The 18,802-nt window shown below is 36.9% G+C and overlaps 3 protein-coding genes across 3 annotated transcripts; all 3 read right to left on the bottom strand.

Annotated features, from left to right (window-relative positions):
• Positions 1 to 3,638: 3,638 nt before the first annotated feature.
• On the bottom strand, positions 3,639 to 9,110 carry LOC133682459 (uncharacterized). Its single transcript, XM_062105800.1, has 5 exons — positions 6,679 to 9,110; positions 5,808 to 6,448; positions 5,229 to 5,438; positions 4,508 to 4,731; positions 3,639 to 4,352 (listed from the first exon to the last, which is right to left on the bottom strand). The coding sequence occupies exons 1-5, from the start codon at positions 9,002 to 9,004 to the stop codon at positions 4,310 to 4,312; spliced, it is 3,444 nt and encodes a 1,147-aa protein (XP_061961784.1). The 5' UTR covers positions 9,005 to 9,110; the 3' UTR covers positions 3,639 to 4,309.
• A 2,237-nt stretch (positions 9,111 to 11,347) lies between these two features.
• LOC133681468 (E3 ubiquitin-protein ligase SINAT3-like) lies at positions 11,348 to 14,494 on the bottom strand. Its single transcript, XM_062104521.1, has 3 exons — positions 13,824 to 14,494; positions 12,463 to 12,849; positions 11,348 to 11,859 (listed from the first exon to the last, which is right to left on the bottom strand). The coding sequence occupies exons 1-3, from the start codon at positions 14,064 to 14,066 to the stop codon at positions 11,497 to 11,499; spliced, it is 993 nt and encodes a 330-aa protein (XP_061960505.1). The 5' UTR covers positions 14,067 to 14,494; the 3' UTR covers positions 11,348 to 11,496.
• Positions 14,495 to 16,291: 1,797 nt separating this feature from the next.
• On the bottom strand, positions 16,292 to 18,802 carry LOC133681467 (UV-stimulated scaffold protein A homolog). Its single transcript, XM_062104520.1, has 2 exons — positions 18,528 to 18,802; positions 16,292 to 18,404 (listed from the first exon to the last, which is right to left on the bottom strand). Exons 1-2 carry the CDS (start codon positions 18,786 to 18,788, stop codon positions 16,632 to 16,634), a joined length of 2,034 nt encoding a protein of 677 aa, XP_061960504.1. The 5' UTR covers positions 18,789 to 18,802; the 3' UTR covers positions 16,292 to 16,631.

The raw sequence follows: 18,802 nt of genomic DNA, 5'->3' as shown, positions 1-18,802 counted from the left end.
TCAAGAAATGGCGTTCTTATGTTTTGGGGCAAACTTTTCGAGTGCAGACGAACCATCAAAGTCTTAAGTACCTACTTGAGCAGAAAGTAGGGACACTCATGCAGCAAAAATGGCTAACTAAACTGTTAGGCTTTGATTTTTTGGTGGAATACAAGAAAGGTAAAGAAAATCTGGTCGCTGATGCCTTGTCCAGGAAATTTGACAACGCTCCAGCAATGCTGACTGCCTTGTCATTCCCTGCTGATAACTGGATTTCAAAATTACGGGACTCATATTCAGAGGATCCCAAATTACAAAAATTAATTTCTGATTTTGCAGGGCACAATTTGGATGAGACCAAATATGACATGAAGGATGGGTTGTTATTTTACAAGGGCAGGCTGTATATTAGTGATTCTAGTGTTCTCAAGAATCAGTTGCTCCACTTATCGCACGGAAGCCCTTAGGCAGGCCACTTAGGATTCCATAAAACTATATCTCGGGCTAGAGCTAATTTTTATTGGATGGGCATGAAGGCTGACATTAAGAATTTCATTAAAGAGTGTGATATTTGCCAACACAACAAAAATGAGACCATCCACCCCGCAGGTCTTCTCCATCCTTTGCCTATTTCTACAAAGGTATAGGCAGATATCTCCCTAGACTTTATTGAGAGGTTGCCTCTTTCTAATGGGTTCAATGTGATTTTGGTTGTGGTTGATAGATTGAGTAAGTATGTGCATTTCATCTCAGTTACGCATCTTTATACAGCCACCAAAATTGCACAGATTTTTATTGCCAATATTTTTAAACTGCATGGAATGCCTATATCTATTGTCAATGACAGAGACCCTGTGTTCACTAGCCTATTTTGGAAAGAGTTGTTCAAATTGCATGGGACTGAGCTCAAATTTTCATTGCTTATCATCCTCAAACGGATGGTCAAGCAGAGATTGCTAAGGAGTGGTCACGCTGGTTGCCTCTTGCAGAATGGTGGTATAATACCAACATTCATGCTTCTACTAAACTTTCACCATTTAAGGCAGTTTACGGATACCCACCCCTACCTTTGTTGGCTCATTCGCCAGGGACAACTGCAGTTCAATCTGTGAAAGACACCCTGAGGAGCCATGATCAGATATTGCGCCTATTACGTGGAAACCTACAGGTGGCCCAAGAGAGGATGAAGCGTTTTGCAGATTTAAAACATACTGAACGACATTTTAAAGTAGGAGATTGGGTCTACCTTCGTCTCCAACCATATAAACAACATTCGGTTGTGTAGCGTAAAAATCTCAAGTTTTCTCCCAGATTTTATGGACCCTATCAAATAGAAGAGCAGATTAGTTGTGTTGCTTATCGTTTGAACCTTCCCTCCACCTCCCTCCTTCATCCCGTGTTTCATGTTTCAGTTTTGAAGATGAAGCTCGGTGCTCGAAATTTACTAGTGACTACTATTCCTCCATTAACTGTTGGAGGTGGTCCACAAGCTGAGCCTGAAGAAATCTTGCAGTGACGCCTCAAAAAGAAGAATGGACGCGCTGCCAGTGAGGAGTTAGTTAAATGGAAGGGGCTGGGGGTCGATGACACCTCCTGGGTTGAATTTTATAAGTTGCAAAAAGACTTCCTTGACCTTGAGGGCAAGGTCTTCTGATGGAGGAGGGATTGCCATGGGTCTGTTAAGACGTGGCCTTGGGTGATATGGACAAGGGTCTTGGAAACATGGGGTTGTTATGCAGTTAATTATTTGGTTGTTACGTTAGAATGTTTTTAGCAGTTATTATTAATTTGGGGTTGTTAATTTGACCTGATCGTGGGTCTTGGAAAAATAGGACTGTTATGTAGTAATTAATTTGGAGTTACGTTGGAGTCCGTTACAGAGTAGTATTAATTATGGGTTGTTAATTGTTGCTTAATTTCAGTAATTGTTTTGCTATTTAAGTTGTGAGATTTATTCTTTACTGATTAGTATATTACATCCCCAGAATAATCAGCTGGTAGAGGACATAGTTAGTGCTGAAAGCGTGTCTCCACTAAAATGTGGTGATAGCATTAGACAAGTACTAATCACCCTAACCTTTTACGAGAAGCAGCATTCAATGTTTCTTATGGTGGCTTTCGTTTTGCATTATTGAAGCTTTGTTCCGGAATCCTTGTTCTCTAATCTTTATCATTTCTCCTTTTGATTTCTCTATGCCCATAAACAATCGTTTGATGCAAATATAAGTGCATCCATAGTACCAATTTAAGATCAGCTCAGCAATCATAACAGGTGTTGGATCCAAGTTCATTACAGAAGATTCCTTGAGTTTTCATACCAATGTTGCTGCCATCAGAGATCAGAATCAAGTGGCAAGTCAGCTGTTATGGCGCATCCATTTTGAACATTTGGATTGGCTGCTGATATAGTATAACAGGGCATTTATCATCACATTTACAATTTTGGGAAAACCCAGTAAGGTTCAAAAAATGATTTCTAATTCACCAGCTCCTGGGTCACACGTTAGAATTCTAGCTTACCTATTAAATATCCAAACTTAATATTAATTTAAAGTTCTAGCATCCATACTAATAATAAAAATATATATATTTAAATTAAAATAAATGAAAATACTTACTTGTTGAAGCACTTTAAAATAATAAATTTTTTATTGTTGTCAATAATAAATTATTTGTTTTTAAGGTTTTATTGCTTCTTATTTATGCAATTAGAATGTTTGCAATATGTTTCTTAAGATTTCAACACCACTACCTTGGTTTAAATGCATTTCCAAACTAAGATCTTTGAACTAGAGATTATGCAACTCAAATATCTTTTAATAAAATGAAACTAAACTCTAAACTTAGAACGAAACCAAAGCATATAAGAAGAAGAAAATATTAAAATATAAAGTGAGGAAAAGTATTAAAAAAATCTAAAAAACCTTGTTTAAACTCTTTCTTTAATCTCTTTTTTATAATGAATTTTGAAAGTTAAAAGGTTAGATTCAATCTTTAATTAACCACTATAAAATAAAAATTAAATCTGAATATAATGGTTATAAATCTGAATATTTTAGCTATAAAAACTATTTATATTTGTATAAAATACTTCTTGAAGGAGAAGAAGAATCGATAAAATAGTAAATGACAGGAGTGATTCACCCGAATCCGCCCTAACATTTATTCTTTGTGATTTTTTTTCCCTCCTCTCTCTTCCTGTTCTGGTACAAACTTTTAACTGCAAGTGACAGTAGTACACTCCTATATTCCAGGAATTCTCTAATATTGCTAAGATGGTCACACGTGGCAATTCTTGTAGCTAAAAAAGAAGATAAAACGCTGCGAGCAATAAAAAAAATGTAACGGCCATTTTTTTAAAAATCTGTTGTTGATTCTTCTTTTCTCTTCTCATCCATTTTTAAAAAATTAGTAGTTGATTCTTCTTCTCTTCTCATTCATCCCCATCTCCGCAATCAACCTGCAACAGAAATGCAGTTCAAAAAGGCAGAATCTGGTGAGGGGGGCTTTGGTGAAAGCGCGGGGTAGGCGGCAAATGGCCGAGACAAGAGAGAGAAACGGAGGATAGAGATGATGAGAGTAGACGTCTAAACGAGAACCTGAACCTGAACTTTCTATATACATGGCTAATAACATAAAATATAGTATCCATTACAAACTTTAAGAACATAATGAAACCTGATATTTCAAACTTTAAGAACAAATAAATCTCAAGTCAAGTTCAATACGGTAGAGTTGTATCCATTACACTTGTGAAACCTGACTTTTTTCTTTTGGGTTTTACTTGAACCTGAATTATCCATAAAATATTCTACCCATTCAGATCGGTTTGAGTCGGTATACATTAGGTTTGAGTGAAATTATCATCTCTATGGGTCACTAAACCAAAGCAATGTCAGGTGCTACAGAGGCAGAACAGTCCTTATGGACATGGTGCATATTCATGCAAACTTGAGAACCTAAGTGAAAGAGATTCTTTATTGAAAGTGGATTGAGGTAACAAGGAAGTATGGATTAGCACCAGCTCCAGCTATGTCCAAATCCATCTTCAGAGGCAAAAAGGAGTAGAATTGGACCTATGCCATTCAAAAAGACTATAAGAGCTCGATGCCAAAGATTTCCCCACCATCTGTACAATTTCATGTACCTGCAACACGCTGAAACAGACTGATTTTGGAAGAATATGGGATCGCGAGTAAGCAGGATTGGAGAAGATTCCTCTGCCTGTAGCAGTGTGATACACGTTATAAAAGGCTCCACGGGGTCCTTGACTTCTTAAGCAGTTAATCGCTGTTACCCGTCACTGAATCTCATGGTTAGGCTGAAATCTTCATTTCTTGCCAGGCTTCCTCAGCTTTCGCTTCGACCTTCTCCTGAAAACAGAATAATTAGGAAACACAAAAAGGGCAATTTTATTTTTTTTTTGCAAAATTATTCAAAACGTTTTGTTATCTTGTCCCTCAAGACACCATCCTCAAATTTTTCAAATCTATTTTTTTGCTGCGACATAAGCCAGAATCAGAAGTACCTTCTTGACCTGGTTGCTTGGCCACCAACACCAAAGACACCTTTCATTAGTGAGTTTATATCGACAGATCGCTCTCCCATGAGCTTGTCATGGTATATCTTGCTACCAATTTCAGCAACTTGTTCTTCAACCTCTTCTAGCATCTGGTCAACATTCAGCTGTAGCTCCCCTTTCCTGATGACAGTAACGCCAAAACCATTTGCTTTGGCTTCCCGAAAGGCATCCTATCAAAGATACACCAAGTTTAAAAGGACAGAAAACAAGATTTTCACATCAAAGCAGTAAAGGATTCATGAACAAGAAAACACAACCCCATAACCTTTCTACATGGAATTAAAAACAAAATCAGACATCTTGCAGTCAGCAGTCTTGATATATTCTCAACCTACAGAACAAAATAACTAAAAAGCGCAAGGTGTTGTGGACAGGATTGTTTTCATCCAAATTTTTGGTTTATTAGTTGCGAGTGCAGATGATATTCTTCTGGACTCCAAGTGTAGAACTCAGAAAAACCTTTATGGATGCATACAGAGAATCGTGGATGCAACACTTGCAAATACACAAATGCTCAAATGGTAGATCCATTTTAGCAGGCTAGATGATTATCAAAAAGCAGCTAATAAGAGGGTTTGGCTTATCCCTTTTACCACTCAAATGGACCATGCTTTATCCTCTCTCTCTTCAACTTCATGATTCGGTTTTGGAAACAGAAAACCTTTACCTTGGGTGGCCTTGGAACCACAAAGGCATGGCCAGTTCCAACCATATCCATGTGAGCCTGAATAATGCAACAAAGGTTTTTGCAATCACCAGCATCCTCAAATGCGATCACGTGACATGGTTTTGGTTCCAATTCAAGATCTGCAGCCATCTCCAATGAATAAAATCCTATTTTCTGCTCCCCATTTTCAATTGTGTATAATTCAATGCACTGGCACAAAGAAACCCAAGTAGTTAACGATCATGCATGCATACAATGTCATGTACATGATCTTTAATGGACCATGTAGCATCAGCAGACAAAGAGTATTGTTTATCTTACATGATATCTGATGCCAAATCATGTACTAAAGTAAAGATAAAATCAGAATACTAAGAAGTGCATCACATAAATGTTATCTTAAAAAGTATACTTAGGATAAGGAGCAAAACAATAATCTAGCTTAACGCAGTCTTATCATCTTAACGTGCATTAGCACCAAAAAAGAAAAATTATCCTGACATGCCTACCTTCTTTGTTTGAATTTCACAAAACTTCGAGACCACAGAAAAGAACAGCAAATGAATATTACACACTCACCAGAACATGTGGAAGATCTAACCACCATAAGTAATCTTCTTCTTTCTCTTCTGCATATTCACGGTACTTGCTCACCACAGCTTGTGGTCCAAACAATTCCATTTCTCTTTTTAACTTGGTGATTTTCTTTTCTATTAACTTATTTCTTTCTGGTAGTTTGGTCATCAGATCAGCTGCTTCCTGTATTTCCTCTTCAGTTATCCATCGATCCAAATCCTTCCCTATATCCTTCATAGTAGATTTAACTTCTGGATCTGACTCTGCATTATAAGATTCCAAGAACCCACGAGACCATTTCTTCGTGTGTTGCCAATATTCCTTTCCTGATTTTTTACCAGATCTCACAGAGCCATCACTTCCTTCTATAACTACCTTTGAGTTTTTTGAATCCATGCAGCTTAACTTCTTTGAAGCATAGTTTGGCAAAGAAGTGCCAACACTCTCATCAATTGATGATTTATTTGATTTCTGAAGTATGCTGTCTTCATCTTTCTTCACAGGGTAAGATGTACCAGCATTTGTGGCGGCAATTGCATTCTGTTGTTCAAGGAAGTTGTTAAGGAACTGAGGATTCTTCTCTAACGGTGGCCCTTTCCATCTTGGTATAATTTTTTCTGGGGAATCATATAAGCTGATACCATCTGGAGAAAGCAGAACATAACATTAGCTCAAGTTCTATAAAAAATTCTGAAAGTGCTTTTCATAACATGTGGCGTTAAACTTAACCAAATTACACAAGGTGAGGGAAATGCTTAACCGGCTATCTAACTGATCTAAATTTCAAAATTTAATCATTTTCTCTGTGAAAGGGTCCATTTAATTCATAACATGAAAAGTGAAGAAATAACATCGTCTAAGAACAATTAACTACCTGCTCCATAATCAAGATTTTCAATGCTTGAGTGGAGATATTCATGCACTTGAACCAACTTTTCATTCTCTTTCTCAACTTTCTTCTCAAGACCTTTGAAGAATTTAAGTTTGTCTTCAGCATCCATCTGATAAAATGGATCTCGCCCCGCTAACTCGTTTTCTCTAACTCGAAAAACAATGTCTCTAAGACCATCATCTTTCATCCACTCGAGTTCATTATCATTTTGACTATACTCAAGTTGTGTTATATCAATACTTGAATTCGGGTGCTGACTTGCTATTTCTTTCGCAACCTTGTAGTTTTCCCTAAATCCCTCCCCAATCTTCTTTACTATGGGTTCAACTTCGTCAAAATTTTTCTCGATCCAGTTTTCTGTCCCTACAGACTGTCTTCTCTCTGTAATGCTGCCATTAATGCCGTGGTTTAAGGAAGTTCTGGGCTTTTGAAGATCATGCACTCCCTGTTGGTTCTTGGAATTGTCATTCTTGGCTGGAACAAATTCCTTCTCCTTACGAGTTAAGTCTTCACATGCATTTGCAGCAGGCCCAGGCTCTGATATTCTGCCTGAAATGATTGGTTCAGACACCTTTTCTTCCACTGCCCCTCTTTGGCTTGTTTTCCCACTGAATTCTTCGTCATCTGGAATCCCCAACACAGAAGTACTTTCCTGCACTGCAATAAATTGTGGTTCTTGTATATGTTTGACACCTTTTTTGGCAAGAAACTCCCTAGCTTCTTTGACAGACCGTATAAACCTTGGTTTTGGCCTAATAGACCTGTTATTTGACTTGCATGAATCACCATCAGGAACATCAGAAGAATGGATAACATCTCCACGGAACATTGTTTCGCTGTCATCTGAAAAATTTGTACTTGAAGTGCCAGATTCTTGCATGACCTTGTTCTCTTCAGCAGATAGCTTAGGATAGTATCCAGTATCATCACTCTCCGTTTCATTTAATTTTTTCTTCACTATAATTACATCCACATCCCTTCTGTCTACTGAATCTTTATTTTGAGTTTCACTAGGAAAACTTGCAACATCTTTGTGCTCTTCAACTATCTGCATCTCACTGAATGGCTTCTCATTCACAGGTTGCTTTTCTTCCATACCCTTGTTGAGTTCTCTAGTTTCACTCTCCCGGACTTGCTTTGCCATTTCCCTAATTGTCTGGATTTCACGATCAAAATCCATTGCATCAGTAGTTTGAGAATTAGAAGGATCCACCAAAAGCAATTCATTTTTTGAGGCTGCCTTTGCTTTGAATATATTTTTCATCAATTCTTGCTTATCCAACTTAGGCCTTTCCGTCAACACCATTGGTGGTTCCAAAGATTCTTGAACAACTCCAACTCTACCCTTCTCCAACATCTCTCTCTCCTTTCTAGACTTCATCTTTCTCCTCATCATTTCCTTTTCCAACTCCGTGCATTGCTCCTCCTTATTTCCAAAACTGAATAACTTCTTCACAGCCCAAATCGCAACAAAACCACAAAACACCATCGTCCCAACTCTCGAGACCACAGGAATAAACTCCTGTTGATGAACAACACCATGAATTCTGTTAAAAAACCGAGACTCCATCCCATCAACAACAAACTTGGCAACAGAACTATTCCTAGGAATTACATTTCCACCCCTCTCCATCTCTCTAGCTAAACCTTTCGCATACAAGATTTTTGAATTCTCCTCCGTCAAATCCCCAACTTCTCGCTTCTCATTTCCGCTTCTCTTTAAAATCTCATCCTCGTTAACTAAAACCCTCTTCACATTCCCTTCTAAATCATGAAAAACAGTGAAAATGGGAGCAGACCCAGTACCCCAATACGCGGTATCTTTACTATACTGATCGACCCACTTGTCCAACTTACTCAGCAAAACAGAATCACCCAATTTTTCCAATTTGTTTTGCCCTCCTATTAAACTGTCTGATTTATCAACATCAAACCCATTACCAAAATCACTCCCTTTTACACTAACACGATCCAAATTCTCAACAGAATTATTTCCATTATCAAAGCTAAATTCTGAGTTTTGAAAACCATAGCTATGATTTTGAAAAGTAGTAGTCTTTTCACGCACCTGTCGATCATCAATGAGCTTTTTCCTAAGTGAGTTTCTGCGATTACCAGCGGGTCGACCAAAATGAGCTGAAACATGAAAGATTCTTCTGGTGGTAGAGAACGGTAAACAGAATGGAATTGAGAGGAATTTGGAAGGGGTTTTGGTGTTGCAAATTTTGATGGAGAATTTAGGAGTGAAGAGGGAAGTGGAAGAGAAAATTAGAGGTTTGTTTGGAAGGAGAGGATTTAGAAGCTCCATTGATAAAGAAAAATACTAAAATCGGGTAGAGAGATTTTTCTGGGTTTTTAAGCCATCGCTAAAAGCCTAAAACCCCTCCCTCGCACAAAAAGAAATGGTTTGTCCTTAAATAATTTTCCTTTATCTTTTTCACATCGCCTCCAGAACGACATGGTTATACGCCGTTTTACATACTCGCCTCCTCTAAAAATACCCCTTACTCCTCATCCAAAACAGGAGTATTAGTATGAGCTTGTTTCTATGTGAGGTCACCCGTGTTTTTTTTTTCTTTTCTTTTAAGATTTTTTTTTATTTTAAATTGTTTTTATATTATATTAAAAATATTTTTAAAAATATATATATATATTAATGCATTTTAAATAAAAAATAATTTTTATTATAATATCAAACACTATCTATTAATTGAGTTAAATTGTTATCGTATCAGATAAATTTATCAGACAAAACATTTTTATGCTTTTTAAAAATTATATTTCAAAAGTTTATTTTTCTAAATAAATTATGTCTTATTATATTATTATAATTATATAAAAAAATATTAAAAGATGTTGTTATTGGACAAAGTGGCATTCTACCTACCTCATAGATTATGGAGTAAGATAAAATAAAATTTTATTTTGATAATCAAACTTTTTGATCGATGGTTAATTGTTTTTTATTATTAAAAAAAATAAAATTAAAAAATAAAAAATCAAAATTAAAAAGATAGAGAAATAGGTGGCAATTTAAATATTTATACGAAAAGTTTAGTTTAGCCCTTAAGCTTTTCAATTTCTAGATTTTTTATCCTTATAGTTTTGTAAAATTCAATTATGGTCCAAAATTTTATTTTCATTATTTTTTATGCCTGATCTGGTGAGAAGAGAGAGTCATTAAATTTCAGTGGAAAAGAAAGAAAAAACTTGATTGGCCCTAGATTTCAATGAAATGAGGGGGAGAAAACTCAGTTAGCACTAATTTCAACCATGAAAAAAGTCAATCTTGATGATGTCAACGAATTTTATTTGATATAAAAAATTTTACTAAAGTGTTCTTTTACCCACCATCTTACTTGAGATAGTAGATTTGAGCTCAAGAATGATTTTTGGTTTTGGATTGGTTTTTAGTTTTTGGTTTTTGAACAACTCTTTGTTAATTTAGATTCATAAAAAGGTTTATTTAGATCTATAAGGTGTTGCTACGTGTTTTGGGGTAAAAAATGGTTGGAAAACAAATTATTTATCAAGAAATTGCTATGTTGATTTTCTAGTCGCCTGGATGACCGATGAAAAAGGCAAAATCAACATGTTGTAAACCCTAACACCAAAAAATAAATAGACGGGTGCGTATGTATGTCCTTGATTTTGGTCCCAAGAGCAGGTCCATCAAGCCTAGACTTGTGGGTTTCTTTTTAAAGGCTATTTTTAATTTTTTAAAACTTCATTTAAATAAAATCAATAAAATTATTATTTTTTAAATCATGAACAAATAAAATTATTTTTTTATAGGATTATGTTTGGATAATTTTCTTTATCATTTAGCTTCTTTTATAAAAAGTGAATTTTTTAATTTGTTTTCCATGGAATTATTTTTTTTTAATAACCCGAGTAATAGGTTAACCCGAGTTTATTTGAGGTTTTTTTTGTTTCTTTTTAACCTTGATTGACTCAGGGTTTTTTCATTGTTTTTTTTTAATTTCTTCCTTCAACATTAAATTAAAAACTAACCTTCGTATTTTTTTTTGTTTCTTTTCTATGTGGTAATCTCATTTTCATGACTCGGTTGCATGTTTGGTGAGTTTACCTAGATTTACTTATGTCTCTTTTTTTGTCTTATTTCAAATTGAATGTTTTTTTTTTCATTCTTCAATATTTGGTTAATTGAAATTAAGCTTCTTAATTTATTTTAATTTGTTTTCTATGAAGTTAACACGGTCTCATGATCTAGATCGCGGGTTATGTAGGCTAACTAAGATTGATCTATATATATTCAATATGTCATAATTTTAATATTTTTTTAAAAAAATATTATCTAATATATCATTATCTAATTATTTTAAAAGTTTATCGTTAAATATACATTAAATTTTGGGTCCATGATTGATTTTTTTTCTATAAAACACCTAAGCAATGTTTTTACTTTTTTTAAGTTAAAAAAAAAAATCTTACCCATGTTATAAGACTTATAAGTCAACATCTAGTTTTCTTCTATAGTACCTCAATAAGATACCTGCGATTTACCTGTTTTTACTCCTCTTTTTTTTTTTTTTTGAGCTTTTAGCCAAAGTGACTGTCTTTAAATAAATAAAAATGCTAACAAACATCCATGTTGCAGTAAAACCATTGAAAGGCATAGCCAGGACAGTTTTATCAGTAAGTTTATTAACAATTTATAAAGCTTGGGCCTCCAGTATTGTACATGGGGATTCTTAAAATGATCAGCATTTTAGTAACAGTAATACAGTATTACAAGAAATAGATCGCACAGTAGAGAGCAAGAAAGTGATAATTAGCCTAACTACAAAGGTTGGGAATGCATGCCCCACCTTCTGGGTTCTGCTGTTCTTTCCATATCCGTCCTGTAACTCGCAGCTTTAACTCCTTCCTATCTCCTCCAGAGAAGAAAAGTGCCATGTTACGTTGTATAATAAGTCCATCATGGCTGTCCCTAACCTTCCTGTGGCTATCTCTTATACTCCGTGGCATGCCTTCCCAAATAAGTTTCCGACCATTTCCCCCAACCTCCAGGCTGTAGCTGTAATTCCGAGCTTCTGTTTCATCACCCATGAATCTGAGGAATGCCATATAAACAGGAGCCATCCCAAGCTGGAAAGCTTCAAAATGAAGGCAGAAATACTGGCCAAAACAGTGGAAAACCTAAAGCAAAATGATTAAAAACAGAGTTCGGTAATTGCCAAAGTAAGAAAAAGTATCCTTAATATGAAGAATACTATGCTTTGCTATGCCACTTAATGAAGCACATATAAAAAATATTGACCATTTCTGAACTCAATCCATCTCTAATATGATATAAAAGAGTCCCATCTGCACTAGGACCAGTAAAGGCATCAACCAGAGAATGCAGGCAAAACATAAGCTCAAGATTACACAGCTGACTCACATACCGTCTACATTTCAATTTAGTCTACACTAACAATTGTAATATTTCACTTAAATGAAATTCAATATGTATTTGGAAGGATGAGAGTTAAGCAGCATAGCCATCATTTATGATCTCTTTAATGGGAAGATCAAGGAGTGAAATAAGTTCTTTGTATAAATGGCACATGTGACTTCACTTGTTGCATGATCTATGTTTGGTTACCATATCTTAACATGATCAAAAGAACCAAAATGAAGCATGTCATGCCCTAAATTGATCAAAAGAACCAGAAGAGAGAAGCATGTAATGTGCATCCAGGTATATGTGTGAGTGAATAGTGATCAAAATTCAAGTAAATAAGATAGACATATTCTTACTGTTAACATCCATGTTGCATTTTCTACTTCACGAGGATTAGACTTGACATAGCGATGGTTGAAAGTACACCCAGAATGCATGTCCACTTTGTGATCATCCCTCAGATGAGTAACAAGGAATGGGATATCCCCAACAATAACACACTCTGATCCAGCATATGGACAGTTGTATGGCCTAAAATTGCACAAGTTCTCATGTTTTAGTTTACTGTAGTATGGAAAAATCTCTGGGCATCCAAGTGACATGTATTTGCAAGGTAGCTCGAGTGATTCAGCTACTTTTTCCAAAGCTAGACATCTAATGTCACCAAGCTCCTGTCTACAAGTGGGACACCGATTGTGTACTCGTGTTTTACAGGTTGAACAGAGTGTGTGGCCATTGTGGCACTGCAGAAACAGCAATATGTAAACAAAAACCAATGTCATCTAGGAAGCATAAGAAATTTTGGAAGCTAGCCCAAAGCAATAACAATAAAGGACAGATTTCTGCTTCCCGCAATCAACAGCATTTATAAGTATAAGTTTTCCTCCATTGCATGGATACAGTAAGATAGTGTCTACTGTATACAGGTAAACCCCCACATCCAACTATAAAGAAGTCACCAGACAGTTATCAACGGCCCAGTAGCCAACTAAAATTCACACAGGCCTTTAGATTTCAAACTTTAACGTTTTTAGCTGAAAAGCTCCCTGCTTACTGTAATCAACCGCCCCAACATATAAATGAAATCGAGGTCATCACACACATATGAATGGTCATAGGTTCTTAGAATCATGTCATGTAGCCATCTTTATTTAGTACTTCAGGTTTCGAAGAGTGAAATTGCAATTCATTTTCAGAATCTTATGCCACTATAGCTGCCCAGCACGTAATCTAGCACTCTATCCAATTCTCGCCGCCGCCATGTCCTTGCATCTGTAAAAGCAGCGCCAAGCACAAGACCCAAACGATGGATCCCAGATGAATCTTCACGTTCGCTACAGAGGGTACATCAGTACATGTATTTGCTAAATCCTTTGGGACTATATTAAGATAACAAAACCAGCAAAAACCTATACTCTACAGAAGTCAAAAAACCAAAAATCTTCCGGGCCCATAAATAAATATACCTCCAAAATTCACTTAGCTGCACAGGCGCCCGGCGACCTAAATCTCCACAATCCAACCAATTAAACCAACAGGCACAAATCCTAACAAAACCAAGTCCGCAATTTCCACGGTTCAACGGCCCTAGCTATGACCGATCAACAACAACATAACAAAAGGCACACCAAACCCGCATCAAGCATTCAACAAATTAAAACCCCAAAAAGGAAAAACATGTGCTAAAAAAGAAAGAAAGAAAGAAAAAGGGGCAAACCTGATGAATAGGAGGGTACATAGAATTGGTACAGACAGGGCATTCAAGGAGCTCATGAACACTAGTAGAGTGAAAAGAAGAAGTCACAGTATTAGTATTGTTATTGTTATTATTATTGGTGGTGGTGGTGGTGGTTTGTGGCTTTGAAACAGAAGGGAAATGATGGAGGTGGTGGTGGTGGTGGATCTCATCCTCATCTGTTAAATCTAAGGATGGCACACATTCAATGCTATCCAATTCCATTCCTACACCACCAAAACAACAACTTTCCAATCAAATTTATAGCTGCTGCTTCAACTCTCTTCCGGGTATTTCCAATCCACCTCTCCTTATTTATTCAAAGCAGAACACGACGAAGGAGATGTTGATTTATCAAATTAGAAACACAAGGAAGGAGAGGTTGAATTGAATCAGCAGTAAGATCTGTTCGTGTTAAATCAAAAGGGGGTGCTTTTCTTTATCGGTGAGAGAGGGGGGAAGTCACTGTCGAAATTGTAAGAGACATTAGATCAACATCAAACGGTTTCAGGCAAGAGAGGGAGGAAATGTCAGAAAAGGTTTTTGATAGGAGATTTCATTAGCTGGGATAATAATGATAAGAGGTAACTATACTATGATTACTAGATTATATTATTCCTTCTGTTTTTATTTATTTATTTATTTTACCTCGCTGTTGTTGTTGGCGGTAGTTAATGGTGGAAAGCAAGTAGGCCAGGGGGTGGGGGGGCACTTATATTATACTGAGCAAAGGCAATTCCAACATGGATGGCTTCCATTAACATGGAACACTGAAAGAAAAAAAACAGACTTCCTACAGCGCTTCACTGTCAGTGATCAATTTAATACCAACAGCAGGAGTTGTTAGTGCGTTTATGTAACCTAGGTACGTGTTATGGTTTATCATTTTTTTTTTAATTTTTATTAAAATTAATTAATTAATACTTTTTATTGTTTTGATATACTAATATTTGGATATTAGTTTGGATATTGTTTCTAAATATTGTTATAAAATTTTAATTTAATTTTAATGTATTTTTCAATTATTATATAGTTGATGTGAAAGTAATAATACTAACAATAAATTGTTCATTAAAAATTGATTTTTTATTCCAGTTAAAAACCTTGTATTTATTAAGAAAAATATGAGATGTGTTAATAAAAAAATTTATCTTGATGGAAAAAATATTTAAAACAACTGTATTTTTAGGTTTAATAATGCCAAAATATTCTCAAAAACCTGGACTTTTTATGTTTAAAAAACATTATTCTCCTGACAGACTTTTTATGTTTCTTTAAAAAGAAAAAAAAAATCGTTGCATGCTTGCTTATTCACCACTTCTAGGGTCTCATATTTAGGGGACATCAATCTCAACATTTCTCAATTTTCTCTTATGATGCCATGACATTAAAGAACAAGTTATCATATATATACATTTACCTTCAGAAACAATAGAAATAATAATTGAGTTTGCACTGGTTACTCCTCCATTATTATAACAGAACCAAAAAAAAAAAGAGCATTTTTTTTATAGTGGCAGACCTGGTTATCTTGATTACACAGTGATGTCGTGTGAGTGAGCAATGCTTGAAGGGGCAGACCTGATCCATACAGTGGCTGTAATGAAATTCTAAGGTCGTCTGGGCCACTTTCCATTCAACTCAACTTAAATTCAATCCCTTCAAGCTTGCATGCTTGATGTTATCGAATGCTTCTCCTCTGTTCCTCCATATTATTTCACTCCGATGTGTAATTCCACAACCAGAGCCTCATTACAGGTGCACGGTCACCTTGACATGGCGGAGGGCATGCATTAGAGTGGGCAACGGCTAACAAAATAGTCGAGATTGTCCCCAAGTATTTAGATTTCATCGTTTAACAGGTCCATCAAGACACCGCCATGCACCAAGAGTGGTAATATATTTGTGGTCTCTGAAACGTGGACAGATTGTCCTCTATCCTCTGTCATCATGGTTAAAAAAGATGATTTAGAATGAGAATGGGGCGGGCTTGGTTTCAACGTTACTTCAAGAGGAAAGAGCCATTATGAGCAAAAAGAATCCAATTCTCCCCTTTGTCACCTTTTTGTCTGCCTCAATAAAGAATGTAGCCAACAAAAATAACGGTTTTGATTCTCCCTTGTTTCACAAGTAACCAAACATGATAAGATACCAAAAACATCAGTCCAGTACCTTTTCGACCTAACAGCAATTCCAACCGCACTCTGAAAGACTAGTGTTGGGGATTTTGATTAATTTCTGAGATGAAGCACATTGCTTCTGATGTTAAACAACCTGTTCGTGCATGCTCAATTTTCCAGTTTAACCAAGCCATGAATTATTGCATGGCAAGACACGCCAGACACCTAATTCCTGCCATCTGAAACGCGTGCAATGTGCAGAAACAGATATAGGATTGCCTATTGGCAACTACAAGTCTACAACAGAGTATTCTGGGAAACTCATAGGTGTGAATAATCTCCAATGCTCCGATTCTTTATTTTTGTCCTGTGATTAAAATATCTCACAACAATGTTGAAAATATATACAATCACAGAACTTTCCAATTAAAGCATGCAATTACAAGATTTCTTACAGAAGTACTCATCTTTCTCTGTTCTGGAAGGCCTACCAGCATCGAGTAGATGCGCAACATCACGGAACGTGCAGAGCAGAATTCTTCTGCTTCAACAGAAAACTGAAACTGTTTGTCTGCCAGTATGAATGAGACTATCCATCCATTACCAGCATAAGTATCTTCAGATGCTTCGTCTTTAAGAAAGCCCAAATCCCAAAGGCAATATCCGTATTCTACCATTGATTTGGAAAGGCTTCTCTATAATTGGCATCTTCACCCAGCGTTAGCTGCCTTGTCATTGCATCACTTGCCCTTGTATTCAAAAGTCTCTGAGACAGCCTATCTTTTGTGGTTACTTTCTTGCGCAACATGGATGCGAGGGTATCTTTTTTGTTTCTAGCCAACAACCTGTCCCTGCTGGATGCCTCAACATTGTCCCCATAAACTGAAGACCTTGAAGTTGAAGCCACTGCAGCATCCCTCAGAACAGCTTCATTGTGTTCCCGTATCTTTGCAAGCTTAGCACGTTTCTGTGACTGTTTGTCCATTTTTCTTTTCCTTGCTTCCTCGTTATCTCTGTCCCGAACATTCTTCACAGCTTGTTCAGCTAATTGCTCTACTAAATCAGTCCCTAGATCAAGAGTTAAATCACTTGTTGAAGTGCCCTGATTGATAGGATTTCCTTCATCATCACGGGGAATGATGGGTCCATGAAAGGGGCAAACTCTCAAATCTCTTCTCTGACAGAGCCCACCCTTCCCTAATGGAGCCCGACATGGCTGGATTTCGACTCTTTCTTCTTTGTAAAGAGTTGCATGAAGGTTTAATTCAGCAATTTTCTTTGCTGGAATAACTGCATCATGGTCCACCCTACCCCAGTGACTTTCAAGCTCCAAGCCCCTGTGGTTGGCTAAAACATCCCTGTTTGAACCCCAAGTGTCCAAAAAAGAGCCCCACTCTATCACTGGAGCCACGGTCATCAGCTTGTTTCGAAGCGAGCTGGAATCAGTTCCACCACCTTCAGAACACAGAAACTCATCGCGTTTCAGCTTCTTGGTACTGCATTCAGAAGGGTCATTTTTCACCTCTCCAGAAGTTGATGGTGCAGCAGAATTTTCATTTCGTTTATTGGGTTCACTAAATCTCCCAGGGTCAGTTGATTCAACTTTACCCTCCTCCCAAAAATCTTCTTCCTCCTCTTTTTCATGCTTTGTAATGTCCGGAAGAACACAACCTGATTCAACACATTTCTTTTTCACAGATTGAAGGTGATTTCGGATGTCAATGAACTCCTTGAGCATAGAATCTCTTAATCTCGTATCTGCCACTTCAACCCTGATTAGAACAGAGATTCCTTCTTGGACTGAAACCAAGTGCTTGGTCACTAAAAGCTTGTACAGCTCCCTCAATGCATCAAAAACCACTTTATTCTCACTGTTCTCACAAACCTTCTCCCCCTCTTTCAACGAATCAAGCCGCAGCTGACGCAACTCCAAAGGACGAAACTCTTCAAAATCCTCCTCGTCATCTAGAGCACCAAGCACAACATTGGCCCCTTTATTCTTCACTATCTCTAAACACTCCCCAATCTCATCAACCGTTTCCCGAATTTCCTCCTTCAACGGCACTAAATTCTCCTTCAAAACCTCAAACTTCTTAACTAAAATCTCTTGCGTCTTCATCTCCCTTTCCCTCCTCTCCTGCTGAACTCGAGCTGCATTAGCCTGAACATTCGGGAACTGAAACCGGAGCGTGGTTTTAAGGTAATCAAAACCTAACCTGATCTGTCTGTAATGAATTCCAAACGAAGAATTCCATTTCTCCAAGAATTCAATCGCTTTCGAACGCAAAATAGACGCAACAGCCGGTGGAGCAGGAAGGGGATGGTTTCTTCTAAATCCCACGCTCAAACTTAACAACTGATCTAAATTCTCAACAACCAGAGTTCTAAATAGCTTTGATCGCATAAATAGCTCATCAATTATTAGAAGCGTCAAATACCTAACCTGAAAAATCACAATTTATTTTTCAATTTTGAAGCGTAGATTTTGCCCTAAAATTACACATTAAAAAATGGATAGTGATGAAATAAGATGATAATGTGAGGGGGAAAACAAACGGAAGGGAACCTGAGAGTGGTCGCGTTTCATGAGATCCAATAGGGTTTGGGCAGCGAGTCGGAGCTCCGAGTCAGAGTATCGGACAACCGTTTTGATGGCTTTGAGAAGGCGGGGGTCGACGAGCGCCGCCGTGGAATTGGTGGCCTTTTCTATCAACGCCCTCGCCCTTCCTCCACCCTCTTCCATCTCCATTAATCCCGCAGCGAAGTAATTAATCGAGCAAACAGAATTTTGAAAACTCGCTCCGATTATCTCTCTTATTTCGTACATCTGCTTGTTAGGGT

This window comes from Populus nigra, chromosome 2, assembly GCF_951802175.1.
Source record: "Populus nigra chromosome 2, ddPopNigr1.1, whole genome shotgun sequence".
Classification (NCBI taxonomy): domain Eukaryota; kingdom Viridiplantae; phylum Streptophyta; class Magnoliopsida; order Malpighiales; family Salicaceae; genus Populus; species Populus nigra.
This window is presented reverse-complemented; position numbering and strand designations above follow the sequence as displayed.